We start from the raw sequence: 12718 nt of genomic DNA, 5'->3' as shown, positions 1-12718 counted from the left end.
AGAAGAGATTTAATAAAACTTATTCTTATAAGGCTCAACATAGTCAAGAATTACAAAAAGGCATCTTAATTTTCAATATAAACTGTATTTGCCCAGTTCACAAGCCATTTTAATGATGCAGTACTAGGTTGTACTACATGTGTGTGAGAAACCACCTAAAAACCAAACGAGGCTGGCCAGCTCACCAGCCCTCATCATTAATCTGTGAGATGGATTTCATCTGGGCCAGGCTCACCTCTCCATGTCGTGAAAGTGACATGTTAAGTGCTTGGCTATCTGGACGGGTCAGGCACTGAACTAGCACAAATCATCATAAAGGATCTTTTGCATTAGCAATATATTTTAAGTTGCTACAAATGACCACTAGATGACATTGACTACTGTTATACAACTGCCTGTGTTACTGTAAAAGCAATGACAGCACAGATATCAGTTAAGTAATTTACTTAAAATGACCTTTGGTGGAAGTTTCAAATTAAGAGTTTTGTTCTTTTTTGTGATTTTTGTCACTCCTTAAAATCAATGCCTAAAATAGTTTCATGTAGCTTCAGAAAAAACTGTTCCATTGGTTTGCAGAATTTAATTTGGTCTTGACCAAATTCTGTTGTCCAAAAATCATGAAGCTGTTCACAATGTGACTGAAGAGGATCAACATGTGATTTCCCTTGAGCTAGGAACATCCTAACGCATGTTAAAAACAGCAGTACACAGACTTTGCATAAACATTTCACTGTGAAAGATGCCTGTATCTGTTCCCGATTGGTGCCACACTATCTGATCGAAGCTCAAAAACAGGCTCTTGTCAAAAATTGACTGAGGCAATGCAAAATCCATATGCAACAGTGTAACAGGACATAGAATTTTGATATGATTGTATACACTGGAAACTAAGCAACAACCATTTGTTTGGGAGTTCTAACAGAAGACTACCTGTTTGTTTGCATACACCAGACATGTGACCACAGCTTTAGAGGATCAAAGGATAGTTAATGCCAAATAGTGTACAGTTTGTTTGCCACAAGTTACTAATGAAATCAGGAAAAACAACAACAACAAATCGCTCATCATCATGACAGTGCCAGCTGCCACTCTTGTCAAAGAACTGATTATCTAAAGAAGATAATACTGAACTAAGATATCACTGCCCTATTCACTTGATTCATTGCCTAATGACATCTTTTTGTTTTCTTATGTCTAACAAAATTTTGTGGATAGCAATTTTCATCACCTAAAAATTTTAAGAATCCTTCCGAAACCATGTGTTCAAGGTACCAACATCAGTAGAAAGAAGGTTTCTAAAACTCATTCAAACTCATGCATAAGTGTGTAAATTTTGAAGGTGAACATTTTGAAAAATAATAAAACAATTTATACAAAGAATGTTTTTCTTTCCCAATTTTTGTAGGAACTTTAAAGGCAATCCTCTCATACTGAGCACGTAATGGTAGTACAGACAGCTTTTTAGGAAATTAACTGAATTTCTGAACACAATCTCAACTCCCAAAAATAAGACAATGTCAGGTGAAGACATAAGTATCAGCAATGAAATTAGTAGCATCCTTCAAGGTTTTTTCCCCCATCAATGTCGATAAACAGTGCAACAAGAGTAACTAAAAATTCAGCATTAGTAATTTATCACGTGGTTAACAATATAGACAGGAAATCTGCAAAAACAGAGTAATCAGTTTTGTCCAAATAATAAGAGTAAAAACAGGCAGTGAAAAGCCATCAAAATACAAGTCTTGAAAAAACTGTTTTAAAATAAAATGTAAAATTTTTCAAGGTAATGCTAAATCAAAGATGGAATTGTATGACTACGACAACAAACACAACAACAAGTAGTAGTAATCAATCAATTAATTAAGTCCTATGTGCCAACAGCTACCTAGAGAGACATTTTTCTGAAAATAAATAAATAAATAAATAAATAAAAAGTCAGAAAGATTGTGTAACCTACTGCTCAAACATTAAAAGACTCACTTTCGTCTTTCCTGGAACACATTTCGCAATTTTCTCCCAACGATCTCCTGATCCTCCTTTAGGGAATTTTGTAAGAGCATTTTCAAGAGCTTTTTGTTGTGGCTGACTCCACTCTGAGGCAGCTGGCAGTGGTGATTCTGCAGCACGCGTTTTTGTTTTCCGAGGGAGCTCTTCTGTTGTGACCTGCGGAGGACGATAACCCTCTTCTTTCACCTTCTTTGCCATATGTGCCACCTGAAATAGAAGGGATATAAATCAAACAGGCTGTATAATGTATGCCTAACATCTTTTTTAACTTCATTCTGAACCAGAACATAACCTAAACGAAAAAGAAAAATTCTCTTCGTAAAACTATCAAATTACGAAGCAAACATGCTGGCCTGGACTTGCCAGCCAGGAGAAAAGTCAGTACTGCCAACAGGTCCCCATGAAAGTATATCTACTGTCCTAGTTTTTCAGAAGTAATAGTTTCAACAATGGAAAAATCCAGGATGGAATTTAACAATATTATGAAAATGATAGTTGCTACATGTCATATAGCAGAGATGTTGAATTGGAGAGAGGCACAACAAAAAGACTGTCAGAAAATGAGTTTTCAGCAGAGATTGCATTTCTGTTTTCTGTTTCCGACAAAGGCCTTGTTGGCCAAAACTCATTTTCTGACAGTCTTTTTGTTGTGCATATCTGTGACTAAGCATCTCTGCTATATGGTGGGTAGCAACTGTTCTTTTCAGCAATAATAGTTTCCTTCTCAGGATTGCAAGAGATTTAGATTGGGGAAGGTTAAAAAGGAAAGACAGGACACTTAGGCCCCAGGATGAGAGAATGGAAGAACTTGGCTGAACAAATTATGTAATTTATTTTTTGATAAATTTAAGGTACGTGTATGCAGTCGGTTGTACACAATGAAATCCCTGTGGCACCATACCATATCACACTGCTGGAGCAGCCACAACAAATTGGTGCACCTTACTGATACAACAGCATACCGTGATGTTATTTGTTTTCCGTTGCTACCGAAAATGAATTATAGCACACTGCTCCACTTTACCAATGGGCTGGGTCATTTTGTTTTGGTTCCTGTGGTGGGATGTGAACACAATATACTATGTTTGAACAAGAATCCACAATTTAATCAATTAAAATAACTAAAACTGTTTGTGCTACGCATATAGAGGCTGAAAGAAGATCTACAAGTCGGAGAACAAAAGGCAGCTGCAGCATTCAAAATGCAGACTATGAAATACTGTATTTATGAAGATATATTTTGTCAGTTGAAGATGGGTGAAAGCTCAGAAACACGTCTTGGCATACAGCAAACTATACAAAAAGCAGCTCACTGCAGTTTTTCTGCAAGTAATTCTTTGTTGGATTTCGAAAGGTAAGAAAAGACTGAGGCAACAACATAATGGAAGTTGAGTACATGAGATTCAAAAATATATAGGAGTGGTTTGATGCTTACAGCTGATGATTATAATCAATGGAAAAAGAGGCTTTAATGCAACAGTGGATGCCAGACAGATGATTATTATGACAAAAAAACAGGTTCAATTAGACAGAAGTGATTTTGCAGTTCTTGCACATCCCTGGTTTGATAACTCTAACACAGTCTCAGAAATCTTATATGCAGCAGCTGGGCAAAATGAATTATAACTATGAAATCGAGGAACTGAGCAGAACAATAATTTGAGGAGAAGTGAAAGTATGTGGTTTGGGCCAGTAATTAGGACAGAGCAGATACGAGATCTCCCAGGGCTCATTCATGGCAACAAAGATCCCACCTACATCCAACCAACCCCCCCCCCCCTCCTAGTTGAAGAAGATGCCACGCCACACTGTCTGAGCTCAAGCACTAAATCAGAATGCCAAACAAAAAAATGGAAAATAGGGTGTGGCAGAAAATGGGGCTAGTTACATTTAAAAGCAATTAGAACAGAGTAAAAGAAAGATGACCAAGGCAATTAGCAAAGGAGGTAGGGTCAAGGCTGCTCCAAACCCAGCTGGCAATGGGACAGGTCCTAACTCAAACCACCCTGACCCTGATAAACTACCGTGTAACAGTGTGACTGTAACAAAGGTAATATTATATAAATTGGCATTTTGCTATGTTCTTTTCCAATCATGGATAGTTGGAACACAATTGTGCAATACCTTAATTTTCCAACTTATTTAAGTACTTTAAGAATGAGGCACACAGATCACTGTGAATTCAACACAGAAAGGTCCAATAATGCCATTCTTTAGGCAGCACTACACAATAACTTCTGGGCTACCATCATCATAGTCAGTCCTAACATGTGAAATACCTTTTCCTCAGACTTGAAACGAGTCCTTTGCCATAAACACTGTCACACTAATATGATTAGACAGAAAGCAAAGAAGGTGCAATGGGGTAAATGAAACATTTACATATGACGATTTTGAGGCCGGGCTTGGTGTGGGGTGCGGGTGTGGAGAATCACTATCAACAAACATCCCTCATAAAATCAAACAATGGAAAATCCAGGATGGCTTAACACAGGGGTGGTCAAGCTTTAGGCTCATGGGCACAAGTGCCACAGCACTCAGCCTTGCTTCATTTTTTCTTCCACTGCCACACTACACTGTCTGATCTCAAGGAGCAGGAAAGGAAGAACTGCAAACGCACACCATTTAAATCGCAGTACAGTCGCACTGCATACTACTTAGTTTTATATTTTACATTTCTCTATAACACAGGTCACAAACAAAACAAATTATTAGGATTAATTAATTATTTTTGGTGTGCTGAAGACATAATTTTTATCTGGTACAAACAGTAGGCATACAGACAGATGCAGACAATTTCACAGAGTTTTGCACACAAGTTGCCACGTAATCTTGACTTACATAGTTTCATAATTGAAAAACAATTTTTCATGTGAATATTTCTATTGAAATATAGTAGCACTTTTGTAACCTCACTATGGAGACTTGGAAACTCCACTTGAGGAAAGCAATGTAGAAATCCCGAACAGTTTTAATGTAAAAAGATTTGTCATTATAATTGGAATTACCTTGTAGGTCAATCAGTTACATCTGCAGATGCACAGTGACAATTTCAACAGATGGCAAACAGTCTCAAAAATAGCTTGGAAAAAGATTTGAGATTGACAGTGTCCTCAAAATCTTTATAAAACTACCCTTGTAATTCTTTCAAGGCAACAATGTGTTCTTCAAAACCATCTACAAGGCAATTTTCTTTTTAAATGCATCCCTATCAAATCAAAGAAGTTACCTTGCAGTGTCTTACTGTGGGCAGTGTGCAATCGAGTCCACTTAAAATGCAAAGTCTACACTCTTTCCAGGTGTTCTAATTTTCATTGTTGCCTGCCTTTGTCCTTCATAAATTCAACAATAACAAGTTTTACATCGAAAGAACATTTCAGGCATCCCCCATAACTTAACCAACATACTTTGCAGTAACATATAATATCTCCATACTCTCTGTTCAGTTCCACTGAAAACTGTTGCAACTGACAATGAAGCAATGCATGAGACTGCAGGAATTTTACTATTCGTATCATCAATTTCTCCATGTACTCCAAGTTTGCAAATTTAGCACAAAGTGCTTTTTGATCTATAGAACAAGCAATCCGGATTGTCGGTCATTGTAATTGTTTGCTCTTTCATTGTCAACTAAATCTTTAAATTCTTTCTGCATAGTATTGTAATGCTGTTTCTTAGCAAATATATAGTACCTGACACTTATACGAATCAAGAATTCTCATCCCTCTCTTCTGTCATTCCCACTCATTTTAAAGAATAGCAAAGATAGATCACTAGACTGCCTCCTTCTCGGGCAAACAGCCGCTGGACCTTCAAATCATCAACAGCTAAGATTAAACAGCACTGACAGTATGATTCTGTCAAACTCAAAAGAGTTGCACCGACCGAAAAATGATGCACAACAATGCTAAATGAAATGTCGCACTGTTCTGTGTACTTCCAAGAAGGACCGAGCAATGCCAAGTGACAGGCAGGGCCCACATACGGCCTGCACAGGCTGCATGTGTGAAGTTTGGCAAACCATGGCTAGCCCTCGGTTAACAACAATAAGAAATGGATAGATTACTTACAGAGATCTTCAGGCGTACGGACAGACACGTCCTCCACCCCCCCCCCCTCCCAACCCCCCACCGCCACACTGCCATGCATGTGTAGGTATGTGTGCAGATTGACCCGTAAGGAAGCCTGAAATCTATGTCAGATTGAAAGCTAATAGTTACTTTGTTAGTTGGCAAACCCAAGGATCACAATACCACGAGAAGAAGTGTGGATAATTACTAAAAAATTCGAGCACTCATTCAGAAAACAGTGAGTGGCTAGAGGTTCCACATGTTTCACTTTATTCTGTATTATCCCTCCTGCTTTTCATGCTACAGCATTACACACTTAAGTTCCAAAGAAACTGGTACAGGCATGCATATTCAAATACAGACATATGTAAACAGGCAGAATACGGCACTGTAATGGGCAACGCCTATATAAGACAACAAGTGTGGCGCAGTTGTTAGATCTGTTACTACAATGGCAGGTTATCAAGATTTAAATGAGTGTGAACGTGGTGTTTTAGTCGGCACCCGAGGAATGGGACACAGCATCCCCGAGATAGTGATGAAGTGGGGATTTTCCCGTACGATCATTTCACGAGTATACCGTGAATATCAGAAATCTGGTAAAACATCAAATCTCCAACATTGCTGTGGCCCGAAACAAATCCTGCAAGAATATGTCCAACGACGACTGAAGAGAATTGTTCCACATGTCAGGTGCGAACTATTCAACGAAACATCATCGATATGGGCTCTTGGAGCCAAAGACTCACTCAAGTACCCTTGATGACTGCACAACACAAAGCTTTATGCTGGGGCCTTCAACACCAACATACGACTCTTAATAATAGGAAACACGTTGCTTGGTTGAACAAGTCTTGTTTCAAATTTTATCGAGTGGACGGACATGTAAGGGTATGGAGACAACCTCACGAATCCATGGGCTCCGCATGTCAGAAGGGGACTGTTAAAGCTGGTGGAGGCTCTGTAATGGTGTGGGGCATGTGCAGTTGGAGTGGTATGGGACCCCTGATACGTCTAGATATGACTCTGACAGGTGACACATATGCAATCATTCTGTCTGATCACCTGCACCCATTCCTGTTCATTGTGTAGTCCGACAGACTTGGGCAATTCCAGCAGGACTTGTCCAGAATTACTACAGAATGGTTCCAGGAACTCTCTTCCGAGTTTAACCCTCATAACATGAGCAGGAGTGCGGTGCACCTTGTACACATGAAAAGAATAGGTTTCGTTATGTTACCAAGGTAAGTCATGTACGGTCAAAATCACAGTTTAATCTTAATTTACTTAAACAAGGAGAAAATAACCTTTTATAATATGAGCTAAACTATTGTTTTACTAAACAATAATGAAATAAATTTTCACTATAACTCTCTGTTGCCAAGGACGAGAGACAGTAATGATGCATTCGAACCACTAAGCAGTGCAGCTGCATCAGATCTCTGTCAACTGCTTATTCTGAAATTATGATTTCAATTTTATTTCCCTATGACATAATTTTTGTCTATATTTTAGTATCAAATATCTGTACAATGTACATCCATGCCATGAAATCTCTTTTGGACTTATTCTTAAATTTTACAACTTATCCTTAACAAAGACCAGATATCTAGCCGTCATTTCGCCAGCTATCCAACACACTGTGATTGTTCCCTTGTAAGAGATACACTGTTGTTTGGCTCTTAGGCTTTTAAAATAAAGTAAGTAATTTATGTTTGAGTCATAATAAGGAGACAGTTGACATCATCATCATCATCATCATCATCATCATCATCATTTAAGACTGATTATGCCTTTCAGCGTTCAGTCTGGAGCATAGCCCCCCTGATACAGTTCCTCCATGATCCCCTATTCAGTGCTAACATTGGTGCCTCTTCTGAAGTTAAACCTATTACTTCAAAATCATTCTTAACCGAATCCAGGTACCTTCTCCTCGGTCTGCCCCGACTCCTCCTACCCTCTACTGCTGAATCCATGAGTCTCTTGGGTAACCTTGCTTCTCCCATGCGTGTAACATGACCCCACCATCTAAGCCTGTTCGCCCTGACTGCTACATCTAGAGAGTTCATTCCCAGTTTTTCTTTGATTTCCTCATTGTGGACACCTTCCTGCCATTGTTCCCATCTACTAGCACCTGCAATCATCCTAGCTACTTTCATATCCGTAACCTCAACCTTGTTGATAAGGTAACCTGAATCCACCCAGCTTTCGCTCCCATACAACAAAGTTGGTCGAAGGATTGAACGGTGCACAGATAACTTTGTCTTGGTACTGACTTCCTTCTTGCAGAAGAGAGTAGATCGTAGCTGAGCGCTCACTGCATTAGCTTTGCTACACCTCGCTTCCAGTTCTTTCACTATGTTGCCATCCTGTGAGAATATGCATCCTAAGTACTTGAAACTGTCCACCTGTTCTAACTTTGTTCCTCCTATTTGGCACTCAATCCGTTTATATTTGTTTCCCACTGACATTACTTTCGTTTTGGAGATGCTAATCTTCATACCATAGTCCTTACATTTCTGATCTAGCTCTGAAATATTACTTTGCAAACTTTCAATCGAATCTGCCATCACAACCAAGTCATCCGCATATGCAAGACTGCTTATTTTGTGTTCACATATCTTAATCTCACCCAGCCAGTCTATTGTTTTCAACATATGATCCATAAATAATATGAACAACAGTGGAGACAGGTTGCAGCCTTGTCTTACCCCTGAAACTACTCTGAACCATGAACTCAATTTACCGTCAACTCTAACTGCTGCCTGACTATCCATGTAAAGACCTTTAATTGCTTGCAAAAGTTTGCCTCCTATTCCATAATCTTGTAGAACAGACAATAACTTCCTCCTAGGAACCCGGTCATATGCCTTTTCTAGATCTATAAAGCATAGATACAATTCCCTGTTCCACTCATAACACTTCTCCATTATTTGCCATAAGCTAAAGATCTGGTCCTGACAACCTCTAAGAGGCTAAACCCACACTGATTTTCATCCAATTGGTCCTCGACTAATACTCGCACTTTCCTTTCAACAATACCTGAGAAGATTTTACCCACAACGCTGATTAAAGAGATACCTCTGTAGTTGTTACAATCTTTTCTGTTTCCATGTTTAAAGATTGGTGTGATTACTGCTTTTGTCCAGTCTGATGGAACCTGTCCCGACTCCCAGGCCATTTCAATTATCCTGTGTAGCCATTTAAGACCTGACATTCCACTGTATTTGATGAGTTCCGACTTAATTTCATCCACCCCAGCAGCTTTATTGCACTGCAATCAACTGACCATTTTTTCCACTTCCTCAAATGTGATCCTATTTCCATCATCATTCCTATCCCATTCTACCTCGAAATCTGAAACATTACTGATCGCATTTTCACCTACATTGAGCAACTCTTCAAAATATTCCCTCCATCTGCCCAAGGCATCCACAGGATTCACCAGCAGTTTTCCTGACCTGTCCAAAATACTTGTCATTTCCTTCTTACCTCCCTTTCGAAGACTGCTAATTACACTCCAGAATGGTTTTCCAGCAGCTTGACCCATAGTCTCCAACCTGTTTCCAAAGTCTTCCCACGATTTCTTCTTGGATGCTGCAATTATCTGTTTGGCTTTGTTTCTTTCTTCAACATAACTTTCTCTGTCTACTTGGGTTCTGGTATGTAGCCATTTTTGAAACGCCTTCTTTTTCCTTTTACAGGCTGCCTTGACTGTATCATTCCACCAAGTTGTTTGCTTCATCCTACTTTTACACACTACTGTTCCAAGACATTCTTTAGCCACTTCTAGTACTGTGTCCCTGTACCTTGTCCATTCCTTTTCCAATGACTGTAATTGACTACATTCAACTAACTGGTACCTTTCTGAGATCGCTGTTATGTACTTGTGCCTGATTTCCTTATCCTGAAGTTTCTCCACTCTTATCCTCCTACATATGGACCTGACCTCCTGCACTTTCGGCCTCACAATCCCAATTTCACTGCAGATTAAATAATGATCAGTGTCATCAAAGAATCCCCTGAATACACGTGTGTCCCTCACAGCCTTCCTGAATTCCTGATCTGTTATTATATAGTCAATGACAGATCAGTTGACATCAATAAAAGAAAACTTTTTCTAAGAGGAGATCAGATTGGCAAGAAAATGAAGCACCATGCCATCCTACTAAGAACAGATTTTATAAAATCAGCCACAGGTGTGTTGCTCTGTAGGGTCACTGTGTACAAAAGTCAGATCTTGCAGACAACAAGCAGTCTCCCTTACCTCAGTCACTTACAAATGAAATGATATTGGTTCAGGTCTTCCGTATGTTTATAATACATTTCAAGAAGAGTTACAGATTATGCACCCTTCTTTTTCACTAAACAAGTACCTCGTTGAAGCTTACCTCTGCTGCCGGCCTGTGCATCGCAGCGGCCACTTTTTCCCAACGCTGTGGAGTGCCTTGTGGATATCGTTTAAGCTGACGAGACAGCTCAGCTAGATCGTCATCAGTCCACAGGCCACCTGATATGTAAGGTGCTACTGTATCTTCTTCCTGGGCTGACAAGTCATCAACTGACCCAGAAGATTGAGCTGTGCTCAAATCGTGTGGCAGTTCATCTTCAGCAGCTAGTACCTCAGGAGGGGCAAATTTGGGCTTGCGGCGACGTGGGCCCCTCGCAGCAACTTCACGTACTTGCATAACAGGTTCTTCGTCCTCTTCCTCAGATCTTTTTGAAACAAAGACAAAATGTTGCACTGGAGAATAGTATTAAAATATGGTGGACAGTGAAAATTTACATCATTCACAATGACACTATAGTGAAATTTTTTTCCTGACTGTGTTACTCAGTAAAATCTCGGTAAAATATATGCTCCAATAATTCCTTTCAATTGTTTCATATCCAGACCAATGTGTGTCCGATTCCCATTTGTGGACACCTATCTCTTAAGGTATTCAAATGCAGTCAACATTTTACCATTTTTTAAATTAGTATAGACTTGATGCTGACAGCCAACAAATATAAAAATCATACAGTATACGTAAATGAAGGCACTTAATCACACATCTGCGGATGCATAGTGGGTGACAAATTTACACACACACACACACACACACACACACACACACACACACACACAGAGAGAGAGAGAGAGAGAGAGAGAGAGAGAGAGAGAGAGAGAGAGAGAGACGTGGGGGGGAGGGGGGGGGTGTTGCCAGCAACATCATCTTCTGTAGGTAATGTGTAATGTTGTGTGACTAGGGCCTCCCGTCGGACAGACTGTTCGTGTGGGGGGGGCAAGTCTTTCGATTTGATGTCACTTTGGCAACTTGTGCGTCCATGGGGATGAAATGATGATGATTAGGACAACACAACACCCAGTCCCTGAGTGGAAAAAATCTCCGACCCCACCGGGAATCGAACCCAGGCCCTTAGGATTGACATTCTGTCACGCTGACCACTCAGCTACCATAGGCGGATATCATCTGTAGTAATGTCAATCTGATAGTCCATATATGAGAATGCAAAGAAAATCCATTATTTTCGAATAGTGACATGAAAAAATATAGCCCACAGAGGCGGAAAAAATGATCTTGGACTGAATGTAACTGTGTAGTGACGCTCTAAAGTACATGTAGCTGTGATGGTACTATGAATCCTAAAATCAAATATGTATACAAGTTCTTATTATATTATGAAGAAGAGTTATAAGTAACCCCACTACTATAAAAAGTTTGATTCTGTCAAAGCAAGTAAAAATTAAATGAGACATAATCTAGTGAATCACCTCTCTCTCCATCTTTGTCTACCCTTGTCCTTCTCATCAGAAGGCCCCTCTCATCCTGCAGTTCGAGTGGCCAGCCATTCCTTTTTTTATGTTCCCCAACGTGTCCTCCTCCATGATGAAGGAGCTGTTAGTTCTGAAAGCTAGGATAGTGCATCACCTTTACTTTTATATATGTCTATCGGCAGCATTATACATTTGGCTCCTGAAGGTAAGTACAAATAAACACAATTTATGAGATCTAGCAAACATTTTAAGATAGGGACCCTGGGTTTGCAAAGGCACGGACGCTTAACCTCACACCCGTCTCCACTGCAGGATTTTAAAAGCTACGGACTTTCATTCAGTTTTTATCATGATCTGTAGTCCCATAATGCAATTCCAGAAAGCATGCTATGATTCTGCTGAAGGAAACCGAGGCTTCACAAAACATTTGGACAAACAAAAACTACCAGAGGGCAGGTGCTTTTTCAGGCTGGAACTCAACACAGGGAATGAGAGATGAATTGTGCAGAAGTAAAACCAAAAATAACTATTTGCACATTAGCAGAAGAGCTTTGGTACGGTCAAAATATGTTGACAAGGTTTGTTTTCCAGTCACAACACTATAGTGCTGGATGTGAGCGCTATGAACTAGCTGTCAGCCGTGAGTGTACACAAACAAGAATTTTGACTGGTAGAGGGGAGGAGTGGTGCAGGGAAACAAGCCCTCTTGCAGGGCAGCCAGCCTATACCTGTGTTCTGAGTTTCTGCAAAGCCAGAACTTGACACATGGCCTATGACGAAATGCCAATCGCTTCTGGTGTTTCGATGGACATTACTGAAAACGTGATGGGCCAAGATTAGTTTCTTCGCTCATTTCAAATTA

At 39.8% G+C, this 12718-nt stretch overlaps 1 protein-coding gene across 1 annotated transcript in view; it reads right to left on the bottom strand.

Annotated features, from left to right (window-relative positions):
- The window catches only part of LOC126175941 (dnaJ homolog subfamily C member 1), a 37302-nt gene that overhangs the window by 5341 nt on the left and 19243 nt on the right, over nt 1-12718 (bottom strand). Inside the window, exons 6-7 of the mRNA XM_049923017.1 lie at nt 10469-10793; nt 1981-2214 (exon numbers count right to left, since the gene is read on the bottom strand). Coding sequence (XP_049778974.1) covers nt 1981-2214; nt 10469-10793 — 559 coding nt within the window. The remainder of the gene's footprint in view (nt 1-1980; nt 2215-10468; nt 10794-12718) is intronic.

The sequence above is a fragment of the Schistocerca cancellata genome, chromosome 3, assembly GCF_023864275.1.
Source record: "Schistocerca cancellata isolate TAMUIC-IGC-003103 chromosome 3, iqSchCanc2.1, whole genome shotgun sequence".
In the NCBI taxonomy this organism is placed as follows: Eukaryota; Metazoa; Arthropoda; class Insecta; order Orthoptera; family Acrididae; genus Schistocerca; species Schistocerca cancellata.
The sequence above is the reverse complement of the archived record's forward strand: the minus strand, read 5'-3'. Positions and strand labels throughout refer to the sequence as shown.